The sequence below is a fragment of the Zophobas morio genome, unplaced genomic scaffold, assembly GCF_036711695.1.
Source record: "Zophobas morio isolate AGI-343-1 ecotype UQ-CSIRO unplaced genomic scaffold, CSIRO_AGI_Zmor_V1 ptg000005l, whole genome shotgun sequence".
Classification (NCBI taxonomy): domain Eukaryota; kingdom Metazoa; phylum Arthropoda; class Insecta; order Coleoptera; family Tenebrionidae; genus Zophobas; species Zophobas morio.
Genome location: NW_026972110.1, coordinates 13,871,755 through 13,888,358, shown reverse-complemented (window position 1 = coordinate 13,888,358; position 16,604 = coordinate 13,871,755). Strand labels below are relative to the sequence as shown.

General features: G+C 33.1%; 1 protein-coding gene across 1 annotated transcript; it reads left to right on the top strand.

The window, feature by feature from the left end:
- Nucleotides 1-240: 240 nt before the first annotated feature.
- LOC135119899 (transcription factor Sox-14-like) lies at nt 241-15,485 on the top strand. Its single transcript, XM_064044281.1, has 2 exons — nt 241-791; nt 14,502-15,485. The coding sequence occupies exons 1-2, from the start codon at nt 583-585 to the stop codon at nt 15,010-15,012; spliced, it is 720 nt and encodes a 239-aa protein (XP_063900351.1). The 5' UTR covers nt 241-582; the 3' UTR covers nt 15,013-15,485.
- Nucleotides 15,486-16,604: the final 1,119 nt, after the last annotated feature.

Below are 16,604 nucleotides of genomic sequence, written 5' to 3'. Positions count from 1 at the left end.
AAACGGAAATTAAACCGGCGTTTGTAATTTCACACAACATTTAACTATTAACCCCAGACATGGAAATTTATTTAACAACTTAACGCCGCGATACGTGTCAGATACACTTAAATAAACACACAATAGTTGTAAAAAGAGTAAATAAATGCCATAATCGTACGTGATAAAAATGCAGTTTTTACATTCCAGTGCAAAAATTGTGTGGGGTAAAAATATAAAAAAAAAAAATTGAAAGGATGCGGTTCGGTATAGAAATGTGTCAGATTTGTAACGACATCCAGGGTGACTTTTACGTGTATCTACGTCGTTTATCTATTATCTGCGGTCGGATTGGGGGCCGAAATTTGTATAATTCACGCGCATATCCCGCCCCCTTGCATGCTCTTCCCTCCCTTCTAAATCAACAAGCTCGGGGAAGTCTTTCAGAACCCAGCGTGGTGCCAGTCCATCTCTACCACAAGCCAGTGCAAGTTGCGTAAACTATCTTAATCCCACTTCTGCACAACAACACGTGCCAAAAACAACCCCTAAAAATAATGCCCTGAAAAAATCGTGACAGTAAGTGCCACACAAATTCGAAACATGTCTTCGCCAAAGCCCATCCACAACCAAGAGCACATCAAGCGGCCCATGAACGCCTTCATGGTCTGGTCAAGAGGGCAGCGCCGCAAAATGGCCCAAGAAAACCCCAAAATGCACAATTCGGAAATTTCGAAACGCCTGGGAGCCGAATGGAAATTGCTGAGTGAATCCGAAAAAAGACCCTTCATCGATGAGGCCAAGAGATTAAGGTAAGGTTTTTTGCAACCCCCATGAATTAATTTAGACAGCGCGACAATTCCCACACGTATTATTTGGGGTTGAATAATAACCGCGCTCCTCCTCATCTCAATAAACAGAGATTTAAAGCGATTCTGTACTACAAAGCAGGTCGTCTGTTTTACAAAAGATAACAGAGTGCCCCATGAAAATGGGCCTTATGGCTCCTTTTATAAGGGGTGGATTAGTCGCGGCATATTAATAAAGTCATAACGTCGTATTAGGGGGAGGCGTCTCTGTATTTTATGGATTATGCTTAAACAATGCTCCGGAACTCCGTTTAGGAAATAATAGGGGTGAGTTGATAAAGTCGAGCTAATCGGTCAATCAAAAGCAAACATTTTTTTCTTGTAATCGGATGATTTAATCTGTTGGTAATGTAAAAGCTCCAAGTACTAAGTAGACGTTTATTTTTTATTATTATGAAATCAACAATAACATTGTGTTTGTTGTGTGTATTCCCAAGACAAGGTGTTTGTTGAGTGATAAACGAAAGAATGAACATTTATATCTGTACAAAGCCGAGCATTATCTAATATACACACGTTCTGTACATTTTCAAAAATATACCTACAAGGAACCGTGAATCAACGATTATTTCTGTTTTGTGTATAAATACGGAAATGGTTTATCAGTAGTTGGACGGCGATAAAGTACTTAGGTGCTATTTGTTCAGGTTTAGATCAATTTAATTTACTCTATAGAATATTTCGAGAGTAAATAAAGAGAAGAGTGATTGTTTTGTTTGAAGAGGTGCCTCATATTTTTCGTTAACTTCTTAGTTGTGTAGAAACATATATTTGTTACTCTTATCACTTTTATTTAGTCAATATTTAACTCTAAAATCAAATAAATACTAAATTTTTGACAAGAAAAACTTGTGTACTTAACTAAGAGATAATATTTTTTATCCATTGAGAGAAAACACGGAAAATTATACTGTTTCTATTATTAGATTTTAGGTGTTAGTTTGTATGACAGAATTTTAAAATTCCATCCAAATAAAACAGATAAATAAAATAACATTGATATACTTTTTATGTTGTAGAAAATGTTAAAGTTTTTCAAATTTAACACGGCAGATCACTAACAAATTTAAAAATGCCTATAAAACTCTGCAGCTGATATTTAAACAATAAAAATTGAGGAAAATTAGATAAAACAATCGTTCATATTCGGGATACATTTAAGGAAATAATATGAAATGTTCTGCACTGTTTTGCTATAATACATTTTTCTTTTTTGAATAAATATTATGAAACAAAATAAAACCAGGATATATGAATTTTTACGTTTAACTAAATCGATGCCAAATAAAAATATAAATATTTATACCAATTGTGCCTAAAAAATCCACAAAAAAAATTAAAAATGAACACTACACTTTGATACGTTAAATATTTATTATAACTAACTTATGCAATAGCTGCAGCATCTTCAAAGTTTCTTTTATGACAACCTTATATGGTGCGACTTATTTTAAAAGTATAGATGAACGCACATAATATGCATAACAAAAATTATTAGTGTCAATAATATTTGAAAGAATCAACCGAAATAGTCACACATGTCCAATAAAGAAAATGTTGTCACCTAACATTATCGTTTAAATCGTGAGAATAAAGAAGTAAAGGGAAAAACTGTATCTATAAATTATTAAAAAAGTGTACCTACTCACTTCCTCGGCTCCTATTTCAATTAATTTTAAAGTGTAATTATTTTATAATCGTTATCTGTTTCAGAAATTAGTTATGCTGTAGACAAGGTGCAAAAATGTTAATTTGGGAACGACATGAAAATAAGTTACCCTTCTTTCGCAATCTTTTTTCTAAATTGATTACTACTTAACGAAGAAATAATAATATAAAAAATAAATCAATATTAATTATGTTCTTAATTATAGGTAATTAAGTAGATACTATTGCTTTTCCAATTTTTGAAAAATACTATATTTCAGTTTAAATTTACCAGAAGATTTGATTATGTAAACTATGATCACCAGATCTGCTAATCTCTCAAGGCAAATAATAATCTTTCAAGGCTAAATAAATAATAACTTTTTTTTATATACATATTTCGTCAAAGAATGAATATTAAATAAGGTAATAAGGAATATATTTTTTTTGAAGAAGTATTTTTTTCTAAAGTGTTAAATAAAATAAAGTTTACAATTTTTTGAACGAAACAATATATTTGTTTTAAATAACCTTCTATATTTTTTCTGTCTCATGTCGGTATGGTAGGTATTCAGATTTAAGAGCATGTATTTGAGTTTTTTGGAAGACGTTCTCTTTTAATGGAAATAAAAAGAATAATTTTGACATCTACTATGTTACATTATAACCGTAACTTTACAGAAACGTCTGATCAAATAAATAAAGTAATAGTAGAAACTGTAAATAGGAAGATCAAATTACACACTAAAATAGTTCACTATAAATTTGTTAACAAATATATTTTCTTAAATTTTCTTAGATAACATCATCAATTTTGTTAGCAGAATGAAAAAATATTATGCAGTTTCCTGTTTACCTGTATAATATTTTGATTATACTTATTTTAATGATATTTTAAAATACATCAAGAATTCCAAAATATCTTTCAATAGTTTCGAAGATTAGATATCTGTGTAAATATGTCATGAACAATCTCCGAAAAAAATACCAACGGAAAATTTGCATTTTCGTATTCTCCAAGCTGTTACACCGAAAATTAATTTCTTTTTTTAGAAATTGAAACCTGAAAGCTTCATTCAAATCATAAGTTGTGAGACAGTCAAAGTTTCCTTTGTTGCTAAAGCTTGCACGTGCCGGTTTGTAGTGGCAATCGTCCTTTCCATTATGCCTATAATCCCTCCATTATGACATTATAAAGCTTTATTGGGTATATGCAACCGAAACGTTTTTACTGTTCATGCATTTTCGTTCTTATGAAGTCTAGTTATTAAATTAATGAATAACTGCAATAAAAAATTTGAGAAAAATTCTTGATTGCGACCAACCACACCTTGATAGAGCACTGTCAAAGCTATGAGGACGGACATTTTTTTAAACACAAATTAGTACGGAGGTTTCGGGTGGTTCCTTTGCATTGAAATATCCTGTATTTTCAAACATTTTTAAAAAAGGTATATAAAAACTAAAATTGCACTTATTTAAAATTCATATAAACTTTTAACTCTTCCGTTTCTTTAAGAATTTGTCAAAAGTGTATATGACTATAACCAACGTCGACGATCAATTAAAAAAATTGAGATTTCTTTCCAAAATAAAAAAAAATCTTTGACTGGTTCTGTTGACTTAATAATAAACACGTTTTAGAATACTTCATATGTTAAAGATGACACGATAACGCTACCCTTATAGCTAATACATTATCTAATTTGACGTTTTTGAGTATTTTATCAAGGTTACACTTAAAAATATGCGTTAAACATTGTTTTTACGGTGGGAAAAAATTCTATGTTTATTTTGTAGTACCTATAGGTACGTTATTCCAAATTGTATTGCTTGTGGTTGGCGTTTGTGTGTATATTTTTTAAGTAGTCCAAAATTTTCTGCGTTTTTACTTCCCAAGTGTAAGCTAAAAAGGAATTGTACTCGATTTCTTTTATGTTTTATCGACGTTTCACGACCCCTAGAATACGAAAACATAGGTCTCTCGTTTCCGTCTGTCTGTCTGTCATCTGATGTCTGCCGTCTGGCATCTGTTGTCTGTCCGTGGTTGCGTCGACTTTTCTTAGACAGATAATCCTCTAACCTACCGGACCGATTGTTGTCGGATTTTATATGTATTTAAAAATAAAATTGACAAAATTAAATTTTATAATTTTTCGAAAAAGTTGGGTCTTTTTTACTGCACTTCAGGGGCAAGAAGTTCTGTCGAAATAACCTACGACCAATTAAAAAAAAATGGTATTACTTTTACCACCTTCCAAAATTTTGTTGGGTTGTTCAGTTTATTTTTTCGAATAAAAAAGATTTTTAACTTCATTTCAAGAAATGATGCTAATACCTACTACAGTGGCCATCCTGACTAATGGCTTTCAAATGTGATGTCACAGGATGGGCAATCGTATTACAAAAATCAGTTAGTGGGTGGAACCCAAAAATGGGTACTTATGGTTAAATGAACATCCGTTCTTGAGATAAACAACAATTATTATTAGGACTGATTACTTATTAAGTTGGGTCACATAACTAATAAGCATTCACGTTCGGTAGAAGTAGCTAACAGAAATTTTTCTGTGGTTAAGTTGCAATCTTAAGACTAGAAATTAAAGATTGGTATCAACTGTCTAATTTTCTAATTCAAATGTCAAATCTGAATTGTCTGGAAAAAAACGAAGTTTTTCTAATTTCAACACGCTTCGTTTGAAGAAAATCCTTAAATACAGCGTGGAAACAATTTCCACAAAAGTAGTCACGAGAAAGCGCATTTTAAAGGAAAAGAAACAAGAAATATTTCGTGGTTTTGAAAAAATTACTGGGAAAAATAGACAATGCTTGGGTAAAACGGAAACAGTTAAAACTGGTGGCAGAAATATTTTCCGTAAAGTTCGCTAGTGTTCTCGAGTGTTTTTCGAATTTTAAAATAATACGGATACAAAGGCGTCGGTGTCGTTAATATTATACTCAGAATCAGAAAGACGACTGGCCAGATTTATAGGTAGGTATACCTACATGCTTTGTTGGGTCCGCTCTACAATTGGTTTTTAAGTTTTATATAATCGTTATTGTTTTGTAAAAGGGAAAATACTCGACTTGGAGAATAATTGTACGTAATACGTACACGTATAAATTTAGGTTTCCGAAGGCGAAGATTTTCACATTAAATAGGTACCAGAATCAAATTTCTAAAGCGGTATCTCTAATTGCGTGATAGTGGTGAAGATTTACTTTTCATTTTCTTGGATGAGACATGGATATACCAAAACGGATCCATGGTAAAATTGTGGATCCATGATGATGACATCAAAGCTTGTCCTCCTAAAATAACTAGTGAAGGGAAAAGATTCACAATTTTACATGCGGGTTGCTTTTTGGGCTTTTAGAGGGATGCGATTTTCTCCTTGATTCAAAAATAGATTCACCAGATTACCACAAAACCATCACATTTTCGATATTTGACATTTACTTACTTACATGTCACATTTTTGACATCTACTTTCTAACATTCCAGTAATACATTATACACTAGAACAATTATATCCGCAGTTACACAGCTTAAAAAAAAAGTTACCAAATCTAGTTACATCTACCGAACGTGAATTCCTTATACAGGGTGCCGCATCCAAGTCTGGATATAGGGAATTAACATGGGAATTGGTTTTTATTTTATAATGTCTCCCCAGATCACTTTAAAGCTATTATTGAGTGATGCCTTTGTGGAGGTCGAAGAGGGCTATCGACCAGTATTTTTTTCAAATCGTTGCATCGCGCTCATTCACTGTAAAAAGGTTTTAAAAATCGTATTTTGAAATTCGCGCCCGATCCGATTTGTCGCGAAATGTTCCGTCGCACTGTCGAAGTTCGGCGATCGCGTCTTTGGAATAGGGAATAACCATGCAAAATCCAAATGTCAAAGTGAAGTTAGAAATTATTCTCAGAAATCAACGAACAACTCAAACTGGATTATTTTATACAGTGTGATGATTATTGTAGGACAAATTAAACGGAATACTTCAATGCACAAATTGATCCATTCATTCGTCATAGTGCGCGACCCCGTTAAACGAGCCATCTCGGAACTACACGCAGACCGTATCCAAAAATCCCGAGATGAAGACTTAGAGCAGCTGGTCTTCCTCAAAACCCCATCGGCAGCATTTTGACATGTACTGGGAGCCCTCAAGCTAGGAATGTACTCGCGCTGCCTCACTCAGTTAATCACTGAAGGACTCAAATTGAATTATTTTATTCAATATGACGATTATTGTAAGTCAATTTAAACGGAATAAATTCACAAACTGCACAAAATATTTTATTAGGTTATGTTGCTGGTGCTGGTCGAGTCTTTATTACTAAAATCTCATTAAAATGCCATGTTCTACTGCGATTAGATGAAAATGCGAGGGCCCGCTTTTCTTATTGTGTGATGATAAGATTGACCATCAAAACAGCTGGCGCTTTTGAAGAGAACCTTTTAATGAACCATTTAGATAACTACAAATAACAAAACTTAATAATTGTTGATGAATGAAGTAATGAAATATTGTACGAATCTGGAGAAGTATTGCACTATTTTCAAGAATTGCTCAAAAAGACTGCTCTCAGCAGCTGTACAGTAAGTAAGCCGATCTTCAAAACTCCTAAGTGTGTCGATCAGCATTTGAGTTGCAATCTGAAGACAATATTGCTGGACTGCTTGTTTCAGCGCTTCTCTGTTTGTATAGCTGGTATTGTTTGAATACAGATGGTTGTGAAGAAATCTCCAAAGAAAAAATTTAGATCTGGCGAATGCACAGGCCAATGGGGCAGTGCAAATTTTTCATTCCAACATTGCGGGAAAATACTGGTTCAAATAGACAACATTTATGAGAGCTCTATGGCTGGAGATTTGGTCCTGGATGTAAAAGATCTGCTGCAGATGCCGCACCCTTGGAGTCCCAGGAAGTATTTGCTGAGCTAGCATATTGTCCTACTTCTGAGCATTCATTCTGGATTCGATGAAAAAAGGTGCAATGACATGATGTCCTAGAAGCCCCAGTCATACACTGACAGTTGTACGCCATTGATAACACTAGTCATGGACCACGTGAGGGTTGTGTAATGCTTAAATTTGATCGTTCTGACGATTATAACTTCCCTTAAGACCAAATGAACATTCGTCAGTAAAACAAATGTGCCTCAAAAACTCTCCATCAGCCTAGATTCTCTCAAGCGTTTCTTCGTGAAACTCCATACGTGAGAAGTAGTCCTTAGGCTTCAATTTTTTGTCATGATGCTTTTTGAAACTCTTCTGTCCCATCTCTTTAAGATCCCTAGAAAACGTTGTGCCCACCTGATTTTCTTTACTTTTTATCACCTTTGAAAATAAATGTAACTTTGTTTTGTGAAATATTATTTTTATTTTTGTTGTTGTTAACAAAATAAACAAGTAAAACAGTAATACAAAAGTTTCTGAATCCCAAAACACATTCATAATAGAGAAAAATACTTTAAAATGTTGATGAATCAATGTTCTACATTTCTCTCTCAAAAATTTCTTGTAACGAACATGCTTCCAGGTGGCAAAATTCCATCCCTGCTTAACGAATGTAAAGTCAATTGACTTCCAATCTTTAGTGATTCGAAAAAAAAGTGAAATTTACCCAAATTACCTACTAAATAAATTAACCGTTGAAGAACAAGCAGACCCTCGCTTTTTCATCTAATCGCAGTAGAACAGCATAACCTAATAAAATATTTTGTGCTGGTTGTGCATTTATTCCGTTTAAATTGACTTACAATAATCATCACACTGGATAAAATAATTCAGCTTGAGTTGTTCGTTGATTTCTGAGAATAATTTCTAACTTCACTTTGACATTTGGATTTTGCATGGTTATTCCCTATTCCAAAGACGCGATCGCCGAACTTCGACAGTGCGACAGAACATTTCGCGACAAATCGGATCGGGCGCGAATTTCAAAATACGATTTTTAAAACCTTTTTACAGTGAATGAGCGCGATGCAACGATTTGAAAAAAATACTGGTCGATAGCCCTCTTCGACCTCCACAAAGGCATCACTCAATAATAGCTTTAAAGTGATCTGGGGAGACATTATAAAATAAAAACCAATTCCCATGTTAATTCCCTATATCCAGACTTGGATGCGGCACCCTGTATGTAAACGACCGTCGCTAAACTATGACTTTCATCATATTCCAATCTTGCGTCCAGTAAGTACCCCCTTATCTTAAAAAATAGAGTGATTATTAATGTTCGTGATTTTTTTTGTCAGGTTGGCAACATATTTAAAATTTTACGTTGGTTTACCTGAAGTAAAATTGAAATTTTGGGCGCCTAGTCAGTAGCTGCCATCTTCTCATTGTTCTTTGGGTCCGCTTGTGTCAAAATTGATACTGTGAACTAACTTGTTAACATTGCTGCCAATAATTCAGAATTGCCAACTAAAAATATGCTTCAATTGTTAGATAATAGTCACCCGCTAGTTTAATATACCGTTCAAATGGGAAATTTGACAAACTTTAGCAAACAAAATTATCATATACCTACACTATATTAATAACTTTTTATGGCTGTGTAAAGTAGATAAGTGAAATAGTCGCATGTTACTAATTTCATCAAAACATTTAGAACCAAGATCTCAAAAATTTTCCAAATAAAAGAGAACCTTCGGGAGGTATTTTATATGGCGATCTTATTAATTTTCGTCGTAGAGGTAAACTGTTAATCTTGCAAATACCTCAAACTCTAATCATGGAAAATATCGCGTCTACTTCATTGTCAATTTAAGTGGTATTTCTTAATTAAAAAGGCAAATCATCAACGACAAAACGACTTAGCATTCATTTTTTATGGAAGACCACATAATTCATTTCCGGATGCCGACCTCGGCAAGAAGCATGCATAATAAGAAGGGCGTTTGTTATCAGTCCTATTTACATATACCAAAAGTCGTTTTGTTCACAAGCAACCCCAAAACACCGGATATTTGTTTATGCCCCTTTCTTTATCTACATTGTAACATAAGACGACGGCGACATTTTTTTAAGTAAATTTCGTACAAATAAATGGGGACGTTTTATCACTTTATCAAGCATTCTGTATACACGCTCACATTTTTCCGTAAATTATTATTCTGCGGGAAATGTCGTGGCTGCGTCTATAAAAATATTTGTAAATGTAATAGGACACTAGTTCGAAGCTTGGAATTGTAACAATACACTATCTAAGCCAACATATTCAGCTGGCGACAAAAGATAATGCCTCTATTGTAAAGACACATTGAGTACCTCCTGTGATCCTATTCATAGGGAGATTGTCTCGGCTCGCGCTCTGTCTCCAATCCCCTCAACTACAATGCCTCTTTCACGCGCCACCTCCTTTTGTTCTATCCGAGCAATTGGAGTATTTACCTCCACCGCCGCTCCCAGGACGCCAACACATTCACTGTGGGTAACATGCGGGGAAATTACAATAAAATTACCGAAAACTACGCTGCTTTAACGAAGAGCTGGTCACCCTCCCTGAAGAGTGAGTGAGTGTTCCGTCGTTTCAAAGAGAATTTTCTAAAATAATTAGAATTTGAAACAAACATCATGAAAATGCGGGTGTGGCTATTTTTTTTTTTTGTTATGTAAATACCAACCCCACATATTCTTCCGTAGATAGGATGAATCTTGCGAGGAGTAGGTACCTACCTCCCTCAACAACACGAAAATCTAACTGCATAACGGACCTTCTTAAACATTTAGGAAGACGCTAACACTAATTAAATTAACTGAAATATTTCTATTCATTCCTGCTGGAAAATTAATGACAACATCTGAAAAAATTTATTTAATAAAAGATAAGGATTTGCTCAACTGCTTGGTGGCCTTATCACAACAATGCAGTACACTTGGAAATGTTTGATCTTCTTAGCCAACAAAATTCTTACATAGCAAGATGTCTTGTAATTTTTTACAAAATGTAGTGTTTTCGCGCCATATTTCATAGCTGGAATTAAATAGATGTTTATGATGAACAATTTGAAATTTTTAGTTGTTAAAAAATTCAAAAGCAATGTAGTGTTATGCAAAATTCAGAAGGGGTCATAAAAGTGGTGAAACGTATTCTTTTGAATTTTTTTTTAAATCTTCTGTTTTTCTAAGGAAAAACTAGATAATTAAATATTTGATGCATACCAAGATTTAGATATTTTTTATTTTGAAATAGTGAATATTGACCAAATGACTTCTAATGGGTTTATATGGAAATCCTCCATGTCATAACTGTGGTACTAATACATTCAAACTCCCCAGGTAAAATAGAGGCCGCCAGATAGTGAATATTGACTGTCTGCTCCCAAAAGTGATTACTGGAAGCCACAAGACAGCTCTGTCCTCCTCTTCTAGTTGAAAAGTACAAAGCTTCTTTGAATCAGATGTGCATGAACACACTTTAGATTGTAGTGATTCTTTCGAACAAGCAACCGAAAAACAGCCAAGTGTTGTAAATCATCACCATTATAACCTTGCGCAGTTTATTTGAGGCTTCCACTTTTGGAAAGAGAAACTTGTTCACTATTTGACGGACTCTATTTTGTGTCATAAATGTATAAGTTGTGTTTCCAGCCTCAGGAGTCTTGTAAAGTACGCTTTAATCTGCAGTAAGAAAATATATAAATCAGAAGTCATCTCTACGCTTACTATTTCACAACCGGAACTACAAGATTTTACTATTTTAGAAAGCAAGTTTTGAAATACCTACATATAATATATTTTTTCAATGTTCTTATTTTTTTAATCCATCATTTCAACATCTCATAATTATATTTTCATGAAAAAGCTTATTCCTAGAGTACGAAACAATACGTCTTCCGTTTCCATCTGTCCGTCGTCTACCGTCTGCCGTCTTAAGCCGTCTTTTATTAGACAGTTATTCTCTGAAACTACCAGACCGATTGTTGTCAAATTTTAGATGTATGTTATGAATATCGTATAGATATTTACTATCTATAAATCTATTTTTAATCATATCTATCACTAAGTTGATGACGTCACTTCAAAATGTTATAGACTAAACATTATTTAAATTTTATAAAATAATCAACAGTTTACTACCAACATAGGTTGTAAACATTCATGGCCTACTGAGAATACATAGACACGCTGACCTGCGGATCGCACGTTTGATGCCAAACTCGACCGTTTCTTTTTATATTATGTTTTCCCGACGTTTCATGACCCCTATAGTGTACGAAAAAAATTCTCCCATATCCGTCTGTGTGTCGACTATCTGTCTGTCTGTCCGTCTGTACTGATTTTTATTGGACAGATAATCTCCGAAACTACTGGAACTACTGTTATCAAATTTTGTTTGTATGTAATATCATGTAAATGGTAAAACACTAAATAAAATTTGGTTAATCATCTCCACCACTAGTGGCATGACGTCATCTCCCAAATTTACAAGTTAATTTGTTTTTGATTTTATAAAATAAGATATACCTATTATTTATTCATTTATCCCCTCCCAAAAAATTTATAACATCTTAAAATTTTGCCGAATAAATCCTCACTAAAATATGCAAAATGTTATAACTTATAGTTGTGGTTTATCAATGCACTCACAGTTTTTAGAATTAGGTAGGTACGTATATGGGGTGACTCAAAAAATATAATCAATAATGCAGTTTATTGTAATTTTTAATCAAGAACGACTCCCCGGAATTTTGGAAATATTTTTTTTCTTTACACTGCATATATCCTAATCCTAACATTTTTTTTTCTCTTGCGCTGTGACTAATAATATCTATGTTGATGAGGTCATCACATTTTTTTATTGATCAACTTAAGAACGAGTCACCCTATTTTCTCGAAAATTTGGGACTACGCACGTTTTTTTTTAATGATAATAAAATAAGTATTATAATACATATTAATATTCAAAACATTTTGACCTATTGTGACTTAGTTAATAATTTAGTCATCTGTTTTGAGGAGACAAACTCATTTAAATCAAATAAATTTCTATGTGACATTCTTTCCATGTATAGATATGAACACTGAAAGTTAAGCATGTTATAATTGCTGAGAAAACATTTTTCCCATTGGTTTCTCTTTTATATCTATTTTACATTTTCCGTACAGGGGAGGGATTTTTTTATATTTAATATTTTTTCTGAAGAAACATCTTTTTTAAAACACAAAATGATAATATTTAATACCTCGAAATTTAGCAAATCTAGTAGAATTGAATAATTCTATATTTCATAAAGATCTTGTAATAAATGTGACAAAAGAGAGTATTTGGTTGTAATATATAATATATATACAGAAAAAACGTCTGTGCTGAAAGAGTTTTATAAAAATTACTTCTGATCTACACGTACTTGTTTGCCTATATTTATTATACTTATTTAAATAATTTTATTTTCAATGAATTGTGTTAAATGTTTAAAAAGACTTGTTCAACAAGATAGATATTAATTTCGGCCTCAAAATTTAATCTGTAGAGAGGTTTATCGTTAAACCATTAAACTGCGAATTTCAAACTGAGATTTAATTGGGTAAAATTTTGAGATTACGTCATCCATTTTCATCGAAAATGAAGAGAAAAATTTCATTTAGCGTTTACATAATTTCAGTGTCCGTAATTTCTGATTAATCTGTAAGGTAGTTCAATAGTGATCTCTTTAAATTTATTTGATAACCCAACAGATATACGGACAACAACGAGAGTTTGTCATTTTCATGTTCTACAAATATTTAGAATGGATTTGACTAGACTTTAATTCTCTCATTGACTGGACTCAACTGACTGCTCCCGACGGTGGTCCCTATTTAAACAGTCACGCGTCCCTTCTGGATAGTTCGCCGTCACCTCCTCGAGCTTGTGGAGTTCGCCGCCGAGACTTTCATAGAACCGCTTCTAGGGGCTTTTTTATTTGAATGTCGCCGTCACCGATGATGAGTCACCCATCATCGCCGTACATATTAGAAAACTGATTGGTGTCGTACATTGTTCTTCAAAGATCAAGTCTATTAACTATTCCACTCAATCCTAACATATATCAAAAACAAAGAAATAAGTATATAATAATAATAATTAATCAAAAACAAAAAAAATATTATGTAGAAAATACATACTAATAAATAAAAAACTATAAGTGACCATTGGAAAAAATACTTTTCCATTCCTAATTAAATTGGAGAATAGATACACTTTGATGGCGAATTCAAGACTTGCAACTCTACAGAGAAAGAGATTTCCACTTTGAGCTTCTTTGATACCTCAATTTCGTTTGTAAAAAAATTTTATGTAATAACAAAATTTGTCTAAACATTTAATATTTACCAGTCCCATTTAATACAGTTCCAGTTTCTAGGCGAAAAATACCACTCTATAGTTTTGAATAAGTTTTTAATATAAACAGATATTTCTTTGCGAAAAAATTTAAAATATTCTCAACTTACAAAACAGTTGTAAGGAATGAACCTTTGAACATTAAAAAATATTTTAATAAATTAACTAAAGTACGTACCTAATGCAGATGCTACTTGGCAATTTTGGAAGGTAAAGTTGCTTTTATTGCTCTAACAAAATAGTGCAAATAACGAAAATGATGATTGCGCGTTACGGATAGAATAAAATGGGCTAACAGTTATATAAGATATAACGTAAATGTAAATGTTAACATTAATAAATAAAAGAATAAAATTTTGTATTTCACTTAAATTGTTCTTACTGTATTCCCTAGGGAATAAAGTACCATTTTATTTCCGGTTGAGAGGAAAATCGTTTTATATGTAATCCCAATATTTTCTACTTTCACAAATAACTGTGGCTGCATTTTTTACATTTTAGATTTTATATTATGTTTTATATTAATCCACTGTACTACGTTTTCGTCTAATTTATAAGAGCACCCTTTGAAACGAACCATTTTTTAACAATATGCTTCTCAAAATCCACCTCATTAACAAATGAAAAGTCAAAATTTATGTCAAATCACTGTTTTCGTTTTCAGAGCCCTCCACATGAAAGAACATCCCGACTACAAATACCGTCCACGAAGGAAACCCAAGCCACTGTTAAAAAAAGAACCAAAATTCGGCTTCTCAATATCTCCTCTAATCTCGTCCTCCATGGATGGCCAAAATATACCTCGATCCATGATGCCTCCAATTTCAGCCGCAACCAGCCTCCCGTCGCTCCTGTCCCATCATCCAGACCAAGATCCTCTAAAAATCCCTCGCAGCTTGTTCCCTCCTCTTCCCTACTTGTACCCCTTTCGGCACCCCGAAGAATCAAAATTTGCAGCCGAACTAGCGCTACTGTACAGCAACAGCCACCTCTACCCTCCTAGTATCAACTGGCCTATCAACAACCTTTCCAGTAACGTCAACAGCCCTTGCAATATCTGTCCTCCTGCGTTTCCCAGAAGAACTCCCAGTCCTGATGGCATGAAAAGACCAGTCTGCGTCATCATGAAAAACGACGAATTTCGGAACGAAGGAATACAAGGGCACGTTATATGAAAACCACTTCCGGTTCTTCCGGAAAGGTTGAACCTGGGAACTTGGTTTAGTGATATTGCGAATCTAGCGACTAGTTCGGTGGGGTCATCATCGCAGACGACGAGTTCTCTGAATGTGGGCCAAGATGGTGCCTCTGGAAGGGATAGTTGCAGTCCGGGAGCTTTGAGTGACAAAGTTATTGGCACTTACACTAATAATTGAACAGTTTGTTGTGTGATAAGGTGTCTATATTCACAAAATTTTATCAAGTTTTAAAATTAATAGAAAATTAACGATTATTATTATGTGTTATAAAATAAAGACTAATAAGACGGTTTTAGTATCTGGAGGGGTGGTGCAATTACTTTAAGTTGTATAACCATTTTAATGTTAAAATGTAAAACAGAATCACTTGTTTGTTTTAAAACAGTCTCCTTGTTGATTACATTTGTAATGATTATTTTGTTATAATAACATACGAGATGTGTTTGTTATGTTCTGTCTGTTTGGTCCCGATAGGTTGTAGGTATATCAAATAAATGTAATAAAGTTGTTACGTACTATAGAAAAAATTAAATTTTTTCAAGAATATTTGTGCTTTATTTTTGTTTATTAGTATCAAGTGCTTCATAAAATAAATATCTTTAGAAAATCAGTGACTTCAGCAGCATCAGGTAAGATTGCGTTCCGAGAATCCCGTAATGAACAACCAGGAAGGTGTCGATATTTGTACTTTCCGAGTGTGAGCGAAGAAAGTATTGTAATAAGGTCCATCCGACGACTGGCTACTTTCATGTTTTCTCGACGTTTCATGATCCAATCATAGAGTGCGAAAAAACTGATCTTCCTTTTTCGCTTGTCTGTCTGTCGTCTGTGTCAATTGTTATTTGTATTTTAGGTGTATCCTGTAAAAACGCTTCATAGACTAGCGAATGTTCTTTTTTCACCGGGACTTTTTTTTTTAATTTTTTTGAAAAAACTTGATTCGTTCAATTGTACCTATCTAAGTATCGAGGGAAATTCTGAACAGTGCGGATTGTGTTATCGACATAATACTAACACTGAAAAAAAAGAAAAAGTCAGTTTTGTTTTGCCTTAAAATATCCTACTAAACAAGAATTACAATGCAATTTTCGTATGTACAACACTCTAAAAAAAAAAAAACAGAAGCTGATGTAGTACTATACGGAAATTTTTAAAATATGAAAATAGAATTAATGAAGTAATAATTATCATTCACAGCTTTTTAAACTTAACACTCTGTAGATTTGTACAAATTTAAATTCCCCATTAAAAATGAAGAAATATGGTGTCAGACACTAAAGACATTTTAATCAACGGTTTTCAATATATTTGAGTTTTATGTAAAGAAATGGTAAGAATTAAAATTTTTCAACTCCGCTATATTTAAAGATAGAAATCTAGAATTTTGCACAAAACTTTTTACCTACTTTGACTCGACAAATGAACAAAAATGAAGTGTTTTGATTTATTTATACAGGATGATTAAATGTAATTAAAATGTTATATTTCAAACAGAATATCTGTATCTTTCGGAATTTTATAGTATATTTTCTTTTGTACCAAATTTTGAAGCTTATACCGTAAGAATT